The sequence below is a fragment of the Lycorma delicatula genome, chromosome 5 (assembly GCF_047948215.1).
Source record: "Lycorma delicatula isolate Av1 chromosome 5, ASM4794821v1, whole genome shotgun sequence".
NCBI classification, from domain to species: Eukaryota; Metazoa; Arthropoda; class Insecta; order Hemiptera; family Fulgoridae; genus Lycorma; species Lycorma delicatula.
The window spans coordinates 178,361,309-178,383,913 of NC_134459.1; the positions used below are offsets into that span (position 1 = coordinate 178,361,309).

Consider the following 22,605-nt stretch of genomic DNA (forward strand, 5'->3'; position numbering starts at 1 on the left):
AGGCTGACACTTACCTTACTCCATTATGCATGCAAAAGCACTTTCGAAAATTTCTCGCATCATCAGTTGCATTAAATTCCTTTTACAAATTCTTCAGATAAATTACATATTAAAATTAAAATTAAAAATTATTCTTATATTATATTTAAAATGATATATATATATATAATATGAGGTGTGATCAAAAAATACGGTGAATAATTTTTTATTAAAAAAAGTAATAAGGTTATATAGAATTCGATTTAATCTCCTTAAAAGTACTGTCCTTGGCTAGCAATGCACTTATCCCAATGTTGACTCCATGACTGGAGGCATTTCTGGAAGGCGTCTTTCGGAAGGGCTTTCAGCTGCTCGGTCGTGGCCCTCTCAATGTTGGCAATGGTGTCAAAACGTTTTCCTTTAAGCACAGTTTTAATTTTTGGGAAGAGCCAAAAGTCGCATGGTGCTAAATCCGGTGAGTATGGCAGATGTGGACAGACAGGAACACTTTTTTCGGCCAAAAAGTCGTGAATGAGAAGCTAGGTGTGACATGGCGCGTTGTCGTGGTGAAGAAGGAAGCCATTGGTCCATTTTTCTGGTCGCTTTCTTCATACGTCGTTAAGAGTTAAAATGCTTTGAACGGATCCTTACGAGATGTTAAGGTATTCCGATAGTCATTCGCCTGTTTAAACAAACCATTGTTTCCACTTTTTGCAAATTTTCAACTGTTTTTGAGGTTATTGAACGTCCTGCACACTGCTCGTCTTCAACAGACTCATTTCCGTTTTTAAATCGGTCATACCACTTGTACACAGTCCTCAAAGTTACCACATTATCGCCGTACACCGATTCTAACATTTCATGTGCTTCTTTGGCACTCTTTTGCAACTTAAAACAAAACTTAATGTTAATGCGTTGTTCAAAATCCATGTTGCGCGACAGACACGATAAACACAACCTCACTCTAGCGGCTCTGGCAGCTGACTGGCAAGCTCGAACGTGTTAAAACTTGTCCCTACCTGTCTCAATTGATCACGCTATTGGACAAATTACAGCATATGGATGTAGCATCGGCAGTTGCCGCTATAAAAATTCATTCACCGTATTTTTTTATCACACCTCGTATATAAATGTAATATTTTTTATGTTTAATTTCATGTTATCTTATTAATCTTTAATATTTCTACATTTGTGTTAATATCAGAAATAAAATGTTTATTGTTTATTAAATGGTCTGCCATATAACATATAATTTATTATTTTTGTGATTTCTAGAATGCATTCACAAAATCGCTGTACAGTATGCTATAGAATTATATAATACATCCTGTTTTTTCGGCATTACGTTGGTTGCCCTGTGGGTTTGTCAGGCATTGCTCAGTAATAACCCAAAACATCCATTGTTGAGTTGTGATCAAATGTGCTTCACTTTGTTTCGTTTTGTGTTGTTTAATTTATCAGAATCAATAGTTACAAGAAACATTACGGTTCTTTCAGTAAAGAATACATTTTTCTCACTGAATACATCGTTCGTGAAGGTGACAAGTACACTGATTTTGTGAAGCACAAATTTTCTGAAAAGTTTCAAAATATTCCTATCTCACAGCAATGCAGTTCAAACTTTTATCAAAAAATTTCAGGCAAGAGGCTTTGTTAAAGACCCTGATCGAAGTGGAAGACCACGTAAATCAAATGAACAGAAGCTGCTTCATATTTCAAATGTTATGACCAAAAGCCCAACAAACTCATCGCGTAGGTTACCGCACAGCAACAAGATATTGGACTTACTACCACACATAAAGTACGAAAAGAACTGAAACTTTTCTGCTACAAAGTAATGTGAGTTCAAGAACTGAAACCTACAGATTATGCCAAAAGACTAACTTATTATCGATGATTTAAATGTTTTATTGACTAAAATTTCATATGATCCTCAACATTATGTTTTTTATAGATGAATCGTGGTTTCATCTGGGAGGGTATTATATTGATTCACGAAATACACAACTGTGGTCGACAAGTAACTTCCATAAATTACACAAACAATCTTTACAGGATCAAAACTGGAGTCTGAGTCAGTGTGAGAACATGCATTGTGGGTTCAATCTTTCTTGAAAAAACAATTAATAGTGATTGTTATTGTGCTGTTTTAACAAACTTCATTAGTGAGTTACCAGAAATTGAAATTAGTCACAATTGGTTCTAACAAGATGACACCACAGTGCATATAGCTAATAGGTCAATGACTTTTTTATGAAATGCCTTTGGTGAACAAATCATTTTGAGGGTTTGTGGCCTGCACAACTCCCCAATCTAACTTCCCCAGACTACTTTCTATGGGGGGCAGAAAACAAGAACAATCGCAACAGACCACGCACGCACGACTGTTGAACTAAAAACTGCAATGACAATATACATAAGAGACATTCCAGTAGATCAGCCGGTTTAAAGACAAATTCAAATATATGAATACACAGGTGTTGCATTGATATTGGAGGAGGTTATTTTCAACACCTTTCATAAACTACTCCAGTTATTGTAATGTCCATTTCTATAAAATAATGAAATAAAATTACAAAGTAATAATTAAGAAAGTTTTGTCATTGCACTACCTTAATTCCAATACAAAGCAACTTTCCAAACGCACTGTATAATGTTCAAGAAATCTAGTTTTAAAGGATCTATTTGTTTTTCTTATATATATATATATATATATATACAAACACAATCATTACATTTAATTTTGTAAATTCCACACAGACTGTTTATTTCATTATTATTATGGGATTTTCTAAATATTACAGTATGCGGTTATTAGGTTTATATGGTGGTTTTAAATATTTCTTTATTGTAAGTATTAGTAATGTTTTCAATGATATTATTAATTTATAAATATTTTATGCACATTTTTTCACTCTGTATCTTATTATGTATTGTTTGCAAGGTAGTAAATATTATTAATTAAAGTAATATTGTTTTCGACAACTATATGTTTTATGATTATTTTATCAGTTAACTTTTGTTTGTTATAATGTGTGTATTTGATTGCGCAGTTAATCATATATGTATAAGAGTTAATTTTATAAAACCAAGGGTGATTTGATTTTTTATGTATTGTTATATTATCAGATGTAACTTTTCTATACACTAATGATTCAATTTGGTTGTCCTTGTTTATTTCAATACTGACATTTTCAAAAATATTTCAAAATTTTACATTTTCATTATAAGAATTTAATTTGTTTAATAATATTAGATGTTCATTTTTTATTACCGGGTTATACATAATGAGAATATCTTCAATATAACGTGTCCATATTAAAACTTTATGTGTGTATGGGTGATGCCATGTGCTAATTTACTGTCAAAATCCTGTAAATATATTTCTGACATAATAGTTCATAGAGCAAATTCCACAGGTAAGATATTTTTTTGCGTATAATATTTGTTATTAGATTCAAAATAGTTTTGTTTAGAATTTTTTTTGTCAAAATTTCTTGAAGATTATACAAATTACAAGAATAATAAATTACGTTTATCTTATACGGCATGCCATTTAATAAACAATAAACATTTTATTTTTGATATTAACATAAATTTAAAAATATTATAAATTAATAAAGACATAAAATTAAATATATTAGAAAAATATTACATATTCTAAGAAAATATCAATTTGATCAACCATTAGACAGCGCTTGAGGAAGATGGTCTTACAAAAACCAAGGTAGCAGCACTCATTTAAATTAATACGCAATTCTCATTATTTTAGTATTATTATCGTTAGATTTTTATTATGCAACAACAGAATTATTTCAATCACGACTGTGGATGCAGGATATGCAAAAGTACTTTCATAAAAAATTAAGGTAAGATATGCCTTATATTCTGTCTTCAAAAAGACATTTCATGTTTCTGAAAAAATGAAAACAAAATGTCTTTCATTTGTCTTCTGACATTTCATTTGTGTCTTATATTCTGTACTAGGTGGTTTATTAAATAGAATTTAAATAAAATTTAACAGCACAGAGGAATAATATGAATCTTAAAGAAATTAATTTCAGTAAAGTATATACAGAGTGATTCAAAGAAACGGGAAATTTAAAAAATTAAATAACATTAATGAAAAATTTTTTTTAGAAAATGAATTTTATTTCATGTAATTGTACAAATGTTGCCATTTTAGGATACATACATTTTAGTTTATTTTTTAAAGATGACATCTACCAGGTGACCTCCTCTTCTACGTAAACACTCACGAAGTCTTTTCGTTAAATTGTTCATGGTTAGACGTAACATCTCAACTGGAATTTCCGCAATTGCTTCTCGGATCTTTGCCTTCAGTTCTTCCGTTGTAGCAGGTCTACTGTGGAACACTTTGCTTTTAAGGTGACCCCACAAAAAGTAATCGCAAGCTGAGAGATCAGGCGATCTGGGAGGCCATCTATTGTCACCATTTCGTGAAATAACATGTTGTCCAAACAATCGGCGTACAGCTGCCATCGATATTCAGGCAGTATGTGACGTTGCTCCGTCTTGTTGAAACCAGGCTGTGTTAAGAATTGGTGGAAATCTCTTTTGTTATTCCACAACAAAGGTTTCAAACACGGCTACGTAACGAGCCAACGTCACTGTAATCGCAAGACCGTTGTCATCCTCACAAAAATAAGGGCCTATAACACCGTAAGATGACACAGCACACCACAAGGTCACTTTCTGGCTGTGCAATGGACGCTGGTGTAGCGGCGTAGGATTTTCTTGTGCCCGGTATCTGAAATTTTGCTTGTTAACAAATCCACTGATGTGGAAATGCACTTCGTCTGACATCCACAGTTCGTGAACAAACTCTTCGTTATCATTTATTTTCTGAAGCATTACATTACAGAATTGTGCTCGCAGAACTGCATCGTTCGGTTTCAGTTCCTGGACGATCTGCAACTTGTATGGATGGTATTGCAAGTCCTTCACTAACATTCTTTGAACACTTGAACTATGCGATTGTAAAGATGCTGAGAGACGACGGATTGACCGATGTGGACTTCGTGTGACAGCATCTTGTAAAGCTTGAACATTCTGTGGTGTACGGACGGTTCGCTCACGTCCTGGAGATTTCTTTTTCATTGCCGAACCGGTTTCCTCAAAATTAGATATCCATGTTTTAATTTCATGTGCTGATGCAAAATTCTCTACACGCTCCTTCCACACTGTCATATTTTTGGAAAACGCTTTGATAGCAAATGCACGTTGCTCACAACTCCAAGGATCCACGACAACTAAATGGCAGGTTAGGTTAGAGAGGCTGGTACCACTTATCAAGTGGTACCAATCACCCACGGCTACCAACACAACTTTCAAAATTTACCGTTTCTTTGAATCACCTGTACATATATATTAATATAAACCACCAAAACAAAATAATTACAATAAATTTATCATATTAATTCCAAGAATTGATTTTCATAGAATCCTGCTCCTTAAGTCGGTATTTAATGTATAATTGCATTAAAATAAAGTGTTTTTATAATTTTTGAATTGTGGATTTGTGGAAAATGTACTGTTTTATAAATTTTGAAGTCAACGAATAGGCAGATTCTGCCGTCCAGTACTGGAATAATGTGATATTTAAAATGTTGTATTTTCCCTCGTACTATTATCATTGTCAACCGTTAGGTTGTTTTTTATTATGTTTTTATTAAATCATCATCTTCAAATATTATTTGGTGGGCTGTGTAATGCTCTGGAATTTTTTCTTAAATAATCTGTTGAATTTACCAATATAAATTCATATTTATACACTGCATTATATATGCATGGCATTTAATTTTTGTATATTCCTCTTAAATTCTCTCTATTACTTTTATTGTTGTTATTTTTTAATTATTTTATAATACGGTTATTTGGTTTATACATATTTTATATTTATTTTTATCGCATATGTATTTTAGGTAATTGTATTTTAAATAAAAATTATGATTAATCTTTGTGTTAGTTTCCTGGCATAATACTTTTGTATAATTATCACTGCATTTTTTGTTTTTTATAAATTTTTCCTATTATTTTATCATCAACACCATTACATATTGCTATTTGTTTTATTTTATCTATTTCTTTTTTGAGTTTATTTTTATTGTTTTTTGTATAATGAATAGCTCTAGCTCTAAATATCAGATACTTATATGTATTAATTTTATGTGACCGTGGATGATTGAAATTTAAATGTACCGTAATATTATTTGTTTTGGGTTTTCTATAAACCGATGTTTCTATTACATCATTTATGTTTATTTCGATCTCAATATCTAAAAAATGTATTGTTCTGTTATTTTTTTTATTTTGTATGTAAATTTTAAATCTGTTAAGTTTATTTAAAATGACCAAATGTTCATTTATTTATAGTAGGGTCGTATATGACTAAAACATCATCTACACATGTTATCCATAATAGTATTTTATTTTCAAAATCTTGTATAAATATTTCAAACATAATGACAGATATTAGGTGATTCCAGTGGTAGTCATTTGTATTCATAGGTCTGAGTAAAATGACACCAAAAATGGCTTTAGTGGCTGTATTTGATTACTAACAACATAGATCTAAAATCTTTTTGAATTAAAATCCTATCTGAAACTAAAGTCGAAATATCTCAAAATTAAATTTAATAATTTTTAATGCCAAAAATGCATCAAAGTGCATCACATTTAAAGAACAAGTGTGCCACTTTAAGATTTTATATATACATATATTTTTTTTTTTTTTTTTTTTTTTTTTTTAAATAATGATAAATATTTCTAATTAATTTATTATAAAATTTTATTAAAATAATTGTATGCATGCCTTTGTCTAAAAGTGCAAGTGGGTGCTTATGTATAATTTTTTCAAGCAAGATCAGGATCGGCGATGAATGATTGGTATTAACAAACCTGTATCAGATAAAAACACAAACTTTATTAAACCGATTTATAAGATAATTTATTAGAGCCTTTTATAAATAATACATATACATTGATATGTGCCATGAATAAATGCAACTTAATATTCATACTAATTGAATTTATATGTACCAAGAAGAAAATTCAACAACTGCCTTCTTCAACCTTGCTGAATACTCTATTAAAGTGATCTTATAGATTGCTTATAAATCACTTAAAGAGTCTCTAAGTGATCTCCAGAATTTTAAGAATTCCCGATGAACTGACTCACCAGTCTGCTCTGACCACAAACCTCTCTTTGATTTGTGGCACCTTACACATGTACACCAATAATAACCTATGTACACTTGTTGATTTCCTTTTTTTCCCTGACAGTACCACTTTCAGTATAAATATTTCTAAAAATCAAGGAGCCTTATGAAAATATTAAAATCGTAGTTAAGTTGACAACCTCAACGACATTCATTTCAAATTCGTTGCCGATTTCAAGCTTCTATTAGTAGAGAATGGACTGAAACTGCATCGTCAATATACCCCTGCCTTTACTGCTTTTGTGACATTGGAAAACTTTGAAAACTCTAGCGAACTATTGGACGAGTCAAAAATCAGCTTGATTGCAGTAGTGATAATCATTTGACCGCTAGCAACAAATTTTTAGCGTTAAGAACGTATGGAGACTTGAAAGAAGACTACATCAAGTACATTGGAGAACACAAAAAGCACGCCAAAGACTGCCACGGCACTGATAATCTTCCACTTTTTTATGAAAACGGCATGACCTATGTTGTCCAAAAATGTACTATTCCTGAACTACACGTTCTGCAAGGATTCATCGACTAACTATTTTGAAAAGGTCTAGCTCCTATGATTGACTGAGAAAAAAGCCAAAGCCAAAGCATATGACCAAACCCATATTAGTGCTAGTTTAAAAAACGTTACCGAGCTTCTTCTAAATTCAACCGTTTACGAGGACATTGGAAAACTCCCGTTGATACCGTTTGTATCAGCTTTTAAGTCAATGGATAAGATTGTAACCTGTTGTTTTTCAATAAAGCAGATTGGAGCAGACTTAGATAAACACTTAAAGGAATTTTCTAAAGATTTTGAAAGCACAGGAGTTCTGAAATTTGAAAATAAATGTCATTTTAAACCGTTTGAAGTATTGCCTCCACTTCTTAGGAAAAGAATGTTTAGGTTTGCGGTCAGAGCAGGCTGATGGGTCAGTTCATTTGGAATTCTTAAAATTCTGCAGTAGGTATAATATCAATTTAATAGAAGATTCAGAGTATTTAGCAAGGTTGAAGAAAGCAGTTATTGAATTTTCTTCTTGGCACAATCAATTAGTATGAATAATAAGTTGCATTGATTCATGGCACTTATCGATGTATATGTATACAATGTATTATTTATAAAACTCCAATAAATTATCTTAAATTGGTTTAATAAATTTTGTGTTTTTATCTGATACAGGTTTGTTAATACTAATCATTCATCGCCGATCCTGATCGTGCTTGAAAAATATTATACATAAGCACCCACTTGCACTTTTAGACAAACGCATGCATACAATTATTTTAGTAAAATTTTATAATAAATTACTCAGAAATATTTATCATTATTTAAAAAATAATAATTAAATAAAAAAATATATGTATATATAAAATCTTAAAGTGGCACACTTGTTCTTTAAATGTGATGCACCTCGACACATTTTTGGCATTAAAAATGGTTAAATTTAATTTTGAGATATTTCAACTTGAGTTTCAGATAGGATTTTAATTCAGAAAGATTTTAGATGTATGCTAGTGTTCAAATACAGCCGCAAAAGTCATTTTTGGTGTCATTTTACTCTGATCTATCAGTCCTTCAAAAGCACTGTGGGCAAGCAACAATTATTCTCATACACAAAGTTATTTTGAAGAAAAATATTTCTTATAATATTAAAGAAATAACTCAGTCTATGTAACAGAAAGTCTATGTAACAGTCTATGAAATAACAGAAAAAATGTATAAAAAACAGAATAAAAAAATCCCTTTTGGCAAGCCAGAAGACAGAGGTAGATTTCACCGGTGCTAAGTAGGGGATAAAAAAGATTTCCACCTTAAAGTTAAGAAAAATTTCAAATTTACTCAATACAACAATGGTTACATGTGAAAAAAGTTTCACTTGTTTAGCATAAAAGTCTCATCTTCTTACAATTCCAGCAAAATTTTGGTCATCTCTTGCTGCAAGGGTTGGTCATATCAAAAATTGTTTCAGACAAAACTTAGGTAATTTTTAGAGGACTAATGACCACCTTAAACCGATTTGATACTGTGCCTATTAAGGGAGATATGATTTTTTGTCCTCAAAACCCCATTTTTTCCACCACCCTGGGCCAATGGTTGGTGATATCAAAAAACTTTACTTAAATAAGTTTTAGGCCCTTATCCAAAGAATAGTAAGAACGTTAAATGAATTTGATATTTTACGTAATAGGAAAGTTATAGTAATATTTTGTTTTTTTGAAAAAATCCTCCACTTCCACCACCATGGTCCAATTTTGCCCATTAACAAACTCAACTGAGATTTTGGGTCGTTATATTTTATGTATAAATTTGAAAGTGAATGGCAGAAAATTACAGCAGTTATTGTGTCCACAAGAAAGTGAAATTATATATATATATATATATATAAAGTACAACAGCAGGAAAATAAGAAAATAACACAAAAATTAATAATAATTTTCACTTAAAATACAATTAAACAAATAAAAGAGTTGAAAAAATTAGTAGCATATGATAAAAATAAATATAATATCGGTATATCATTTTTATAAATGGTACATCTAACAATAAAGAACCACAACAGTTGTATTTGATCATTACCACATACTATAATTGTCATCATTACAGAAGTACTAAACAATCAAGCAGCAAATAGTAAATATAAGTACGATGAATAATTACTGGGATCTAATTCAATAACTATTTTTTTAATATTGAATTGTATAGATATAAATATGGATATACCAAAGAAAGCCTCTATTTTGAACATGCTGCAATAGAAATAGTTAAAATATACAATGTACACTCATACATTCATACTACCATTTTTACAGAAATGGCTTCTCATCATTTTTTCTTTCAAATTTCATTTACTTCCTCACTTTTCCAATTCCAATCGGGATGTAAGGTATAAGAGTATGCACACCACCATACAGTCAAGATTTCCTATATCCTAACAAGATAATATTATTTTAAACTGATCTACTATAATTACCTGCGTTTAAATGTTTCTAAATGAGTTTTTAAAAGCAAGAGAGCACGTTGAATGCAAAGCAAACTGGCTTCTTCTGCATTTGGCAGATCTGCAGTGGCAGCAGCAAGATGTCCCATGCACTGGGATACAAACTCGCTCTCTTGTTCCAACTGCCTACCCATATAGTAACTGTTCAAATACTGTATAGCCGCCATACTGACATCTAGAGCAAAAGAGAAAAGTTGATGAAAGAAGACGTTCTGATAGACTTCGGCCAATTGTTCAAATATTTTCAATACCAACATCATGCTAATTATACAATTATTGAAATGTAGATGTAAGTTACATTCACAAATATAACATTATACTTCAAAAAAAACAAAGATGAACATTTACCTAACAATCCTTTTTATTAGTAACTCAACTATGAAGTAGTTGAGTTACTACTAAACTTATTTAGTAGTAGTAGCAACTTATCCAATCATCATAAACTAACCATAAAATAGGAATAACTTAACTTCTACTATTATAAATGCATAAATCAATTTTTATATGAATTAACATGTATCTGTTACTACTTACACATTGCCATAACTTAAAAATATCCGATCAGGCTGAACACAATATGAAACAGTAAAACAACCAGATTGTTTTATTTTTATTTTCAGTATTCATCTGCTTTATTAAACGTTGTTTTATTTCTTTACACAATATAACAAACAAAAATCAGTAAAAAATGAAACATAATTTAACAGTTTAGATTATACTTTTGAAAAATATAACATTTTTAAAATATGTACGGATTACAATTAAGGTCAATTGTGTATGTCATCTATTTTACAATATTCTAAAACTAAAATCTGTTCAATCTGAAGTAACAGCATTCCAAGATTTAATTTATAGAATACAAATGGAAAAAGTACTTTTATAGTAACAAACATTTGTAAGTTTTAATACAAACTAACGATTCATTTTTACCTATATACATAGTAAGTTTCTCGAGACAAAGACTTGTTTGCAAAGCTCAGTCAATACTGTCTGTACTGTCAAGGTTGATTTTATAAAAAGAAAGTTTAGAAGTAATCAAAAATGTCATCGATCACAGTTTCTAACATCAAAAACTTCTATGATTTTTTTTAATATGATCAAAACTTCTAATTCACATTTCAAATACAGTTTAAAATGCCATTTACATTGTGAGAGGAATCTAATTTACAATCAGAAAACGAGAAATAAATACAAAAGACTGAAAACAGGGGATAATGTAGGTTTGGAACCTACAAGAAAAATATAAATTTTAAACAAACACTAGCTATATTAATAAATTACTTTTAAGGAATAGCATTGATATATTAAGAATAATATTAGTAAATATGTTCAAGTTATTCTAAGTGAAAATATGGAACTTCATTCTTCTTCACCAGATGAAGATCTGGTGAAGAAGTATATCACCATTAATAAATAAGAAATTTGTAAGTTTATATGATAATTAAAAACAATGAGGTAATTAAAAGTTGTAAAAAAATTTTAATGAAAGCTCTCTTTCACTAAAAATTTCCTTCAGTAATGTAAAATTATCAGAAATTAATACACTTCATAAAGGATGAAAATCTAAAGTGATTAATTGCTGGCAGGTCGCTATTCTGTTATTGTTAAAAGATGATGCTGATTTTTACATCATTTAAATACACAAAATATCCAATTAAAATAACTAGATCTTTTCTGTTTTATCAAGAAGTAATTTTTCATTACACTCTTTTGTCTTGGTTTTCCGTGTTAAGTATTTTTTAATTATATACATTTCAGTCACATACCATTTGTATTTTATAATCATTCTATGTTTTTATTACAAAAGTTTTCATGTTCCAACATGTGGATCATATGATAGCTATTAACAATTTTATTAATACGTATAGTCAGTTGTGTGATTATTCCCAATCAGTCGCCATGAATTTTATTTGTCTCGTGGAACAAGTTATAAATCAAAACAATGCTGTCACATTCTTATACAAGTATGGTATTGTACACAACCTTCACATATGCTGATGCTGTCATGAAGTGATTATACGTATGGGTGCAATATGCTCCCAGGAAGGTTATATGGTATATAGTTGTACAGAACAGTTCCATCAGGAAACTTTCCTAGCTGAGTCTGGATTATCAATCTACAAAATTGCGTTTTTTCATTTACTGTTGGGCAAAGAGGCTAACAACCATGAAGTTTTACCAGGAGGAGCTGAGTGAGATTAACCGTAATACGAAAGTTTAAAAGATCCAAATAACCTATTAAAATTAAAGTTTTAGAAAATAAAAAAATTATTAAGCCTTTGTCTCTTTTGCAGATAAGATAATCAACGGTACAGAAAATATAAAAAAAAATAGTTTTAGTATTTTAAATCTTATTGACGCATTTGGCTATGATAACTGTCATAACAAGAGAAATTAAGAATAATCGAAGTTGCAGATTTTGCACTTAATCTTATTATTCAGATTTTGCACTTAATCTTAAGTCTCACTTAAGAACAAGAAACATGTTGAAGTTAAAGATATAGGTGCTACAGACAAAATTTGAAAAAATATTTCAAAGTTGCTTTAAACACAACTAGGCAACCACAAGTTTGATCTTACAAGAGCATGTGATCGGCTTACAACTTACTTTATTAATGCCCTTTTGTATGTTAGTAGGAGTAGAGCCACTACTTTAAATCCAAAATTGCAGCTTCTAACTTGACCCTGCTTCTGAGTAAACTCAGTTTAAAACATTTGAAGTAGTTCAAGTAGCTTACTTATAAATTTACAGCTATAACAGTGACAGCAGCCAAGAGGCAAGAGTTCCATTTTCATAATGAAGAGGTCCCAAGTTCAAACCTGTGTGTGGTTTTTTAACTTCCCAGTTTTTATTTTTTCTTATATGCACACTAACCCAAATTATTATTTACTAGCCGTGGCCCGCGACTTCGTCCGCGTGGGTTTTTTTCACTCGTTACAAATAGTACCTCATTGTGAAAATCGATTTGCAAAAATTAACAACTATATGATACATAGCTGAAACCCGCGACTTCGTCCGCGTCAGAATCACTTAATTTATTGAATATAGCTGCCCGGCCCGGCTTCGCAAGGTTGGTGTACCCATTTAAAAAATAAGATATTTGTTGCAGTCGTTCAGGGTTTTGGGCCACTTATTCAGCCGTTTCTGCGGTAAAATACACCCTTTGGCCGTTTTCGAAGTGGACGGCTAACTGCAAGACTGTAGGATTTCGCTCGTGAATGGGAAATTCTAAAATTCGCCAAACAGCTTCGGATGTACTTATGTACCGGCCATTTACATAGTTTTCCACTTCATAGTTTGGGTTTTGACGCTAAAAGTAGCTTAGTCAGATCCTTTATTGATATATTTACAAATGTATTTGATGGCTTGAACTGAGTGGCAGTACTCGATATTTATGTGCGTGTTAAACATCCTACACAATAATGGAGAATAAGGGACAATCCACCTTTTATCTATATAGAAAGTAATTCCTCTGATATTTAGCATAGCGCTCTGGCCTCCTTTTTCGGCGTCACGACGACGATAAACTGGATATCCATCCTCTCCGGTTTGGGTATCGTTGACGAAACGTCGAGGGTACTTTTTTGTGCAGATACAGTTTTTCATACATGGTGCTGTTAAGTTATGCTCTCCGCATGGACCGTGCACCATATTTTTAGTCACGGTATCGTACAATATCGGGTCGTTTTGTTGGTTGGGCAGTTCCGCAACTATGACACTATCAATTTCGTCTGGCTGGATTTTTCTTTCTAGCCAAAACAGCAAATGACAGTGAGGTAAACCCCACTTCTGCCACTCCATACTTGCCATGTAACATTTCACTTTGCTGAATATTTCATCCTTTGTGAATAATTTTATGAATTTTTTCATCTTTAAATGAAATACCCTTGAAATTATTTTGATTGCCCTAGCCTGTAAACTATTTCTAAAAAGTTGAGATTTTAATCTTTTGGGCATTTTGAAATGATGATAAAACTAAACACTACATCAACTAATACTAAATTATTTGCTTACATGTCAAACAGGAATTAGCCTGTATATGAAGTGGTGATTAAAAAATTATAAAAAATTAAAAATATTTTCAAGGAAAAATATTCGATATCGCACACAACCGCTGCGTAGGAAGCCGACCGCACGGCACTTTATTTTGTGACATTGACTCCCCTCCCGCACCGCAGTGACGCTTAGGTCACATGCTGCTGCCTAGCTAGCCGAGCGGGGTGTGGGCGGGATGAGGGAGCAGAGACAGGCGGTGGTGGGGACGCGAGCGTCAAGAGAGACACGAAGACGACGGACAGTTGCTAGTTACTGAATTACAAAGATAGAAAAATTAAAATATGTTGCTTAAATAACGCGGTAAAAAGTAGCCTATGTTCATCAGGGATAATGTCGGCTTCTAATGGAAAAAGAATTTTTCAAATCGGTCCAGTAGTTTCGGAGCCTATTCAATACAAACAAACAAATCTTTCCTCTTTATAACATTAGTGTAGATTGTATAGCATTTATTATAATAATAAAAATTTACAAAAAATAGATGAATTTCATGTTTGTCGATTATTATTTTATTTGAATATAACAATTACTAACATAAAAATCTTTATGAACATGTGAGAATAGAAGTCATATGGGGAATGAAAAGGATTAACAAATAGGCAACAAACATATTTCGTTATCTTGAGAAAATTAAAATAAATTCTTTTATTTAAAGAGTTTTAAGTTTTATAAAACAAAATCACTTTATAAGGTTAATAACTGACAAACAGATATAGGCTGATATATTCAAATAAAATAATAATCAAACATGTAATTCAATTTTTTCTATTCTTATAAATACAATTTAACAAAAAAAAATCATCTGCATTACTATATACGAGGTGCAACAATAAAGTAATGAGACTGATTTTTCTTTGCAAGATGTGGCAACCCTGCAGCTTGCGTAGGGCACACCATCTTTGACCTTGGTCTATAAGCTATTTCTAGTCCAAGCGGCACATTGATGCAACTGCTCAGTCGTGAGTTGAGCTGTAATAAGTGAACACGTGTTTGTGTCTCGTCACAGAAATGATACCGCAAAATATTGCCCAACGGTATGCCATTTCTTTTTGCATTAAATCGAGTGAAAACGCGACGACAACTTATGGTAAGCTTCAGAAGGCTTTTGGAGAGGATGTTATGTCAAGAGCTCAAGTTTTTCGGTGGCATAAAATATTTAGTGAAGGCAGAACGAATGTTGAAGATGAAGACTGCAGTGGACAACCATCGACCTCACGGACAGATGTCAACTTGATCAGGGTGCGAGAAATCGTACGATCTGATTGAATATTATCCGTGAAAATGATTGCAGAAGAACTCAACATCAATTGAGAAACGGTTCGTCTAATATTAACTGAAGATCTTGGTATGAGAAAGATTTGTGCAAAAATGGTCCCCAAAAATCTCACACAACAACAGCGAGAAACACGGAAAAATGTGGCAGCCGATCTGTTAGAGCAAACGGAAATCAATCCAGATTTGTTGAGCCGTGTTATATCACTGGTGATGAAGGTTGGTTTTTTCAATACGATGCAGAGACAAAACGCCAGTGTTCGCAATGGTGCTCAAAGGGATTACCCAGACCAAAAAAAGCTCGCATGTCAAAGTCAAAAGTGAAATGCATGGTTGTGTGCTTCTTCGATTCCAAGGGAAATGTTCATAATGAGCGGGCGCCTCCTGGACAAACAGTTAACCAATATTTCTACAAAGAAATTTTAGAAAGACTTCGTAAACTAGTTCTTCGTGTCCGTCCCAACATTGTCCCATAATTGGATTCTGCGACTTTTTTCTATTTCCAAGAGTCAAAATGGCGGTTAAGGGACACCATTTTCAAACAACACAAGATGTCCAAAAAGCTGTGACGAGGGTCTTGGAGGATATTACAGAAGATGAGTTCCAGAAATGTTACCATCAATGGCAGAAGCGCTGGAATAAGTGTGTGCAATCAGAGGGGAACTACTTTGAAGGAGACAATACTAAACATGACTAAAACGGTAAGCAACATTTTTTTTCACATCAGTCTCATTACTTTATTGTCGCACCTCGTATGTAACAAAGTAGAAGTTAAAAAAAGCAGTGATTCAAACCCAAGATTCTTAATTATGAGATTGAAACACTCACCGCACGGCTGCTACCACTACTGTGATTAAACATATACAAATAAGCTTCTTGAACAACTTAAACAGATAGATTTCCATTCAGCCTATGATTTTCTAAGAAGAACTAGAGGTTAATATTAATAAACGAAAAAGTTTTATTGAATTTCAAAATAAATATGATGAAATAAATCAGCAATGCAAACAGCTACAATAATAAACAATCATAATACAAATAATAAACATGCATATCAACAAAAATATGATGAATGAAAATAAAAAATTTCATGAGGAATATCACTGATAAGTATTTATGATGGGATAAATATGTTCACGACTTAAATGTTGACGTATCATCTGTTGCATATAAGAAAAACTGTTACACAGAATAGTAAAAATTAAATACAATAGTTTATCATGGATTCACATTGCCACATATTACATATGAAATTCTTTTGTGAAGTCCCTCACTCATGTATTGATTTGCAAACAATTAAAAATACAGAAACACGTGCCATTCAGCTCTGTTAAACTCGAATGTATTTTGTATAACTAATTTTAATGGCAATTCCTAGTTTATACATTTATGAAACTGTAAAAATCTTTAGAATTAAATAAGATGAAGTATCCATGATAATAAAACAGGGTAAAAGACCAATATTCACATCGTAAAAAATAACTTTAAGTTACTTCAAACAACCGAATTATACTTGGGGGATAAATTATTACCAAAACTTCAGATTAAAAATTGGAGAAAAGAAAAATTATACCAAAATCATTGGAAACATTTTTATAATTAATTGATGTCAATTAGAAGAAACCAGGATGATCACTAAATTCAGAAGTGAAGTCTGTATAGGCACAAGCTTTAGTAAAAGCATCATTGCATACGGAATATAAGAAGATCTCAATACTTAATACAAAGCACACAGTATGACTACATATAAGGATTTAAAAGACAAACCTGTATTATTAGCTTTTAATGCGATTTTCCATAAATGATCCATAGCTACAGCTATCGGCGCATCAAGATGGGCAGAAGCAAGTCTTGCCATGTTACAAAGTTGTTGGTACAAACTGAGAGCAGTCATTGAAATGGTTTCAGGTTCTAACGTAGGCAACTTCTGAGTATATAAGTGTTTCAGAGTTTCCATTCGCAAGGCGTGTTGATCTTTTGCTTTTGCCTGTCTCAGTAACCAAGCGAACAACTCATCACACGATTCTTTATTGGTAGTAAGGCAACTCCAAAGTGTGTCCAACTCCTCTACACTCAGTCTAAGCAACAAAATATTATGTAACATAATTTACTTAAATTAAGTATAAAAAAATTACACAAAATATTAATCTTTAATATTCATAATCAGAAATAGATGCAATAAATTAATTTTTCATTTATTAAAAATGAGCTAAACAGATTTTAGAATACAACACTGTATGATGTAATACAAAATTTTTGTCTTCAAAGTATTTCTTTTGTTCAATGTCTACAATGATATAAAAAACTGTCTTTATATGGAACTTCCATTCTCATAAAGTGAAAAAGGTGTCACAAGGGCCAAAAAAGTAAGACATGTGAGTCGGTACATTTTATACGGTATAATATACATGAATTTCCTTTTATTGATCAGGTTATCCTAAATGGATAGCTTCATGCAAACATTTTAAATGTCCAAACAGCATTTACCGATGACCAAACATCTACCGGTAAGAGATTCATGAGACATAACACCACAATAAGCAAAGAAAATTAAAGTCTTCTTCTGAAGAGTAAGAAATTTATTAGTAACTTCTGTTACACCCGTGAGTCACCGCTGATCATTTCTTGGAGCAGTGTTGGATTATTAGCGATATATGTATCATTTTCTCCGTAATCTCTAGATCCAATTTTTAATACAAAAATTAACAATTTCACAATAAAACTTACCTGCTTGTCTCGTGCTTAACTTATTGATAAAAATTGTTTCTCATGAACCGCTTCAGCAACTTCTCTAGTAGTGTTCTGATAACCCAGTTATGATATTTTCCTTAACTTCTTGCTCTTTTTCACGGTTCATCGATATTCTTGGTCTTCCAAATCCATCATTATCTTCAACCGATTCATGACGGACTTGGAAATAATTATACAATTTATAAACTGCTCAGACCCAGACATTACTGGGTCGAATAGTCTCCATGATAATTGGAAAAACCAGGCCGAATGGGTAATCGTTGAAAATTTCATCGGATACCTGGCAAAAGAACAGATTGCCGAGAGAATTTAGGGTTACGCCTGGTCTTTTCTGTGTTTTGGTTTTGTTGTTCTTGTGTTATAAGGTTTGATGTTTTTTAATGTTTCGTTTATTTAGTTTTATTTTTATTTCTTGTTTAGTGTTATGTTACGGTTGTGTGTTGAACTCGACTTTCAACCTACCGGGTAGGTAGTTGCATTTTTAATTTCAGTTCCTTCATGTCACTCAGTCTTGTTAAAGACTCTAAACATAGATGTGTTTTGTTATAAACAGTTCATTTCCTAGCAGTACACCGATAGGAATATTACATGTGGTATTTGCAACAGCGGCATCCTGACCGAGTCAAGAACAAGGCTGAGAGATGCGTTTTGCTGAGGTTCTGAAGATGACTTCTGGTAAAGCCCGTAAGGGCCAGGTACAAAGGGAGTGGTATGGTAACCAAAACTGCCACATGGAGGGTGTCTTCCCCTATGGGGTCAGGATGCTCATTCCTGCAGCTTAGGCATACCAAAAACATTTTGCAATATTTTCACCACATCAGAGCCCTTTATTTAATTTTTTTTACATATCTGATGCAAACTATTTGCATCTTCCACTACAATGTATTACAAAAATTATTAAACAAGGCAAAACACAACTTCCTATGCTGTCAAATGTAATTATTTATTTATTCATACCAGCAATAACAGGCTAACCCCCAATAATAGTCACCTTTTTTTATTAAGAAAATTTTTGGTATATGAAAAACACCAAACTTGACTGGGATTTAAATCAGAACTTAATACTTAGTGAATGGAATGTAGACACACTACCATTCTGCCATGGAGGTCAGCATCCAATACAGTTGTAAGTATAAACAAAGATATTAATGACAAGTATAACAATATCACAAAAACATTTTTCATCTGAACATTTCAATAACAGAAAAATAAAAAAACAACCGTAACTTTTTTTCATCAAGTCACTATATGACACCATTATGTCATTAGCAAATAAACTAATAAATTATTTGTCGCATATTATTATTTACTTTTCACTTCCAGGTTTGTTTACTATTAAAGTATTCATGTCAGAAATGCACCTTAATAACAAACTTCAGCTATTAGTAGCCCACATAAAATAAATTACAAAAGTGACAGAAAAAATTAAACTTACAGCAAAAAAATAAACCCAGAAACCAATAGAAAAAATACTCATTTTTAATTTCATTAACCATTAACAGAGCTTATTTTAATTTACAAAATTATTTTTAAGTTTCAGGACAGGAAATAAAACAATCAAAACTGTAAGACTAATTTAACAATAACAGTAAAAAGAATCTGTATACAAAATAATGAGTCGCTGTAAAAATATTCCCCATTCCTGAAACCACCAGAAACTTTTATTTTAAAATTAAAAATGTTTTCCAAAAAAAGTTTTTTAATAAGAATTTATCACAATTTTCACAGGGTCCATGATGCGTTAATATTTATAATTTTCATACTTAAATATCCAATCCAAAACATCTTAGGAAAAAATTTATATATAAGGATAGATCCCAGGCCAAAGTTCATAATAGAGAAAAGTAAATAACCTAGCTGACAACATACCTTATGTACTCTGGTAAGCCTAAAGGAGAATAAATGTGTGTTAAGAACTGCAACCTCACTTGAACATGTGTTAAAGGTAGTGCTTTACTCCCTTCTGATGTGGCAACACGGAGGTTTTCAAAAAACCTGTCCATCATGGCGTGCTCCTGAAGCGCCCACAATGTGACATGATTTGTCTCCATATTACCACTTCTAAACTGTTGGAATGAACTAAACAATTTCGGTAACAATCTTAAAGATACCACAACAGACCTGCAACAAAGAATAAATAAACACAAAATATTTCAGACATTTTTAGGTTGCCCACTACTTTTATGTTGTACTACAGCACAAAATTAGTTATCCGCTAAAATAGAAAAAATCCGGTAAAAAGTAGTAACGGAGCAATAAAAATGTTGTTTATACTTACTCTTTCATCAAACAACGTATTCACAGCACAACCAATTGCATCTGAGGTTCCAAGTGAGAGAGGAGAGGAAATATCTAACAAAATAAGGGTTTTATTTTAGAAAACATAAAGGAGGATTTTTAGAGTAACAATATTCCTTTTAATCTCATTTTCCTTTGGTTGCTGTACAACAAATGATCAAAGTACATTTTATTTAATAAGTTACCCATTAAAGCTAACAAAATGCAATTTTAATTTCTGCTCAAAATTTAATTCACACAAAAACAAAGTCTCCAATGAAAACTTTACTTTTAAGTTAGCTTTAATCTGATTTGCATCCCATAAAGTATACAACAGAAAATTTGCCAGGTTTAAGTAAAAATTCTCAAAAAAAATCTAAGTTCATGAAAAAAATGATGTAAAACAACTAATTTAAAATGCATCTTAATGAAAAAATGAATACTGTAATGATAGGGAAACATCTAGTAACAGGAAATGCTAGAATATGAGAAAAAATGAACTAAATTGACAAACAGATTAAAAAAGAAAAACGCAGAAACAAAAAAATCTCGAAAGAATCTCTAGAATAGTCTAGAAGGTATAACAATGGATATGATTAAGCTTGAACAAAAAAAAGGTGAAAGGTGGAGCAGCAGCTGGTAAAAGGCTGCCAACAGCTCAAGCCCTAGGTCCAGAGGTATAAGTACTTCCGAGGACCAGAGAACATCAGTACAATACGAGAACAAGGTGATGTTATTCACTGAAAAAAGTGTAAGCAAATTTCTCTTTCTGAACATTATAACTAAATAACTTTTGTATTAGGTAAATTATTGATTTTGTACTCGTTATCCAACTGTCAAAATCGCTTGCTAATTTTATATTTACTTGAATTAGCGATTGCACAGTCCATTGTAAAATTAGAATTGTGTTTGCAATTTACAATTTACTTACTTTGTACATAGTAAGTGGTTCTAAATAAATTGTATTTGCAAGAGTTTTTAGGTGTTCTATCTCCAAATATCTTCATCAAATCACTAATAGGCAACAATTAGATATTTTTGATTAGTAAGTTTTAAATCAGCCTATTTCAACTGTAAATACATGGATTTTTTTATAAAATAATGTCACTTCTTTCCCATTATTAGATCTAAAGCATTAAATGAACATTTAAAATGGTATTATGGAATTAGACAAGGCAGGGCATCCCCTACAAGCCAGTGACATTTACAAACTGAATGTCAAAGGAAAATAAGAAAACTGCATGACAGAAGGAGGGCAGAGAGAACTAGAAAACAGAGGAAAAATAAGGAATTAGTAAAATAAGATTATGAGTACAGATGTTTGTTAGCGGAAAGGATTATTAAAGAGGAATGATGGAGGCATATAATAAAACGGTAGTCTATTACCCATCGCTCACCCCGATATAGTCGATAAGGGAAAAAAGAAGAATGTCACTTCTACATCAAAAATTTCCTTTTTCATAAGCAATTAATAATAATTTTGTTCAAATAGAGAGAACATGTTACACTGCCTTAGTCAGATTTCATTCTAAAATTAGGCTTATCCCTAATTCACAAATCAAGATTTACAAAGAACTATGGTACTAAGAAAAACTGGACTAAGTTAATAATGAATCCTCTGTCCGTAAAATTAAGGACGTATTTTAACAAATTGGAATATAATGCTTACCATCTTAAATTTTTTTTCGTGGGTTTAATGACAATAAATGTCATAATTTCTGGTGGAAGTGGTTGAAAGGAAATTTTCAGTTCAGCCTTCACTTTGTCAGATGTTAATCTTGCGGGATCTTCCATCCGACAAAGAACCGATGACCTCGATGCATTTTACAAGAAAGAAATATAACCGCTTACTAAAATGGACCAAAACTCTTACATTCTACAGGCACCAACAGACATGAGCCTGAGATGTGAGCCCGTGATGAATTTTCTAATCTTGAGTAATACATCTAACTGGTACGATCAGTCAAAGAATCCTAAAAGGACAAACTGGCTGAAGCAGCATAAATACATATACAAAAGAACACTTTGTTAAAGGTTTTAAGTTTTACTGTTT

General features: G+C 31.8%; 1 protein-coding gene across 2 annotated transcripts in view; it reads right to left on the bottom strand.

Moving 5' to 3' along the window:
* The window catches only part of puf (ubiquitinyl hydrolase 1 puf), a 405,361-nt gene that overhangs the window by 240,787 nt on the left and 141,969 nt on the right, over positions 1 to 22,605 (bottom strand). For both annotated transcript variants that reach the window (XM_075367624.1, XM_075367623.1), the window contains exons 16-18: positions 20,145 to 20,396; positions 17,292 to 17,602; positions 10,172 to 10,373 (exon numbers count right to left, since the gene is read on the bottom strand). In XM_075367624.1, the coding sequence (XP_075223739.1) occupies positions 10,172 to 10,373; positions 17,292 to 17,602; positions 20,145 to 20,396 (765 nt within the window). The remainder of the gene's footprint in view (positions 1 to 10,171; positions 10,374 to 17,291; positions 17,603 to 20,144; positions 20,397 to 22,605) is intronic.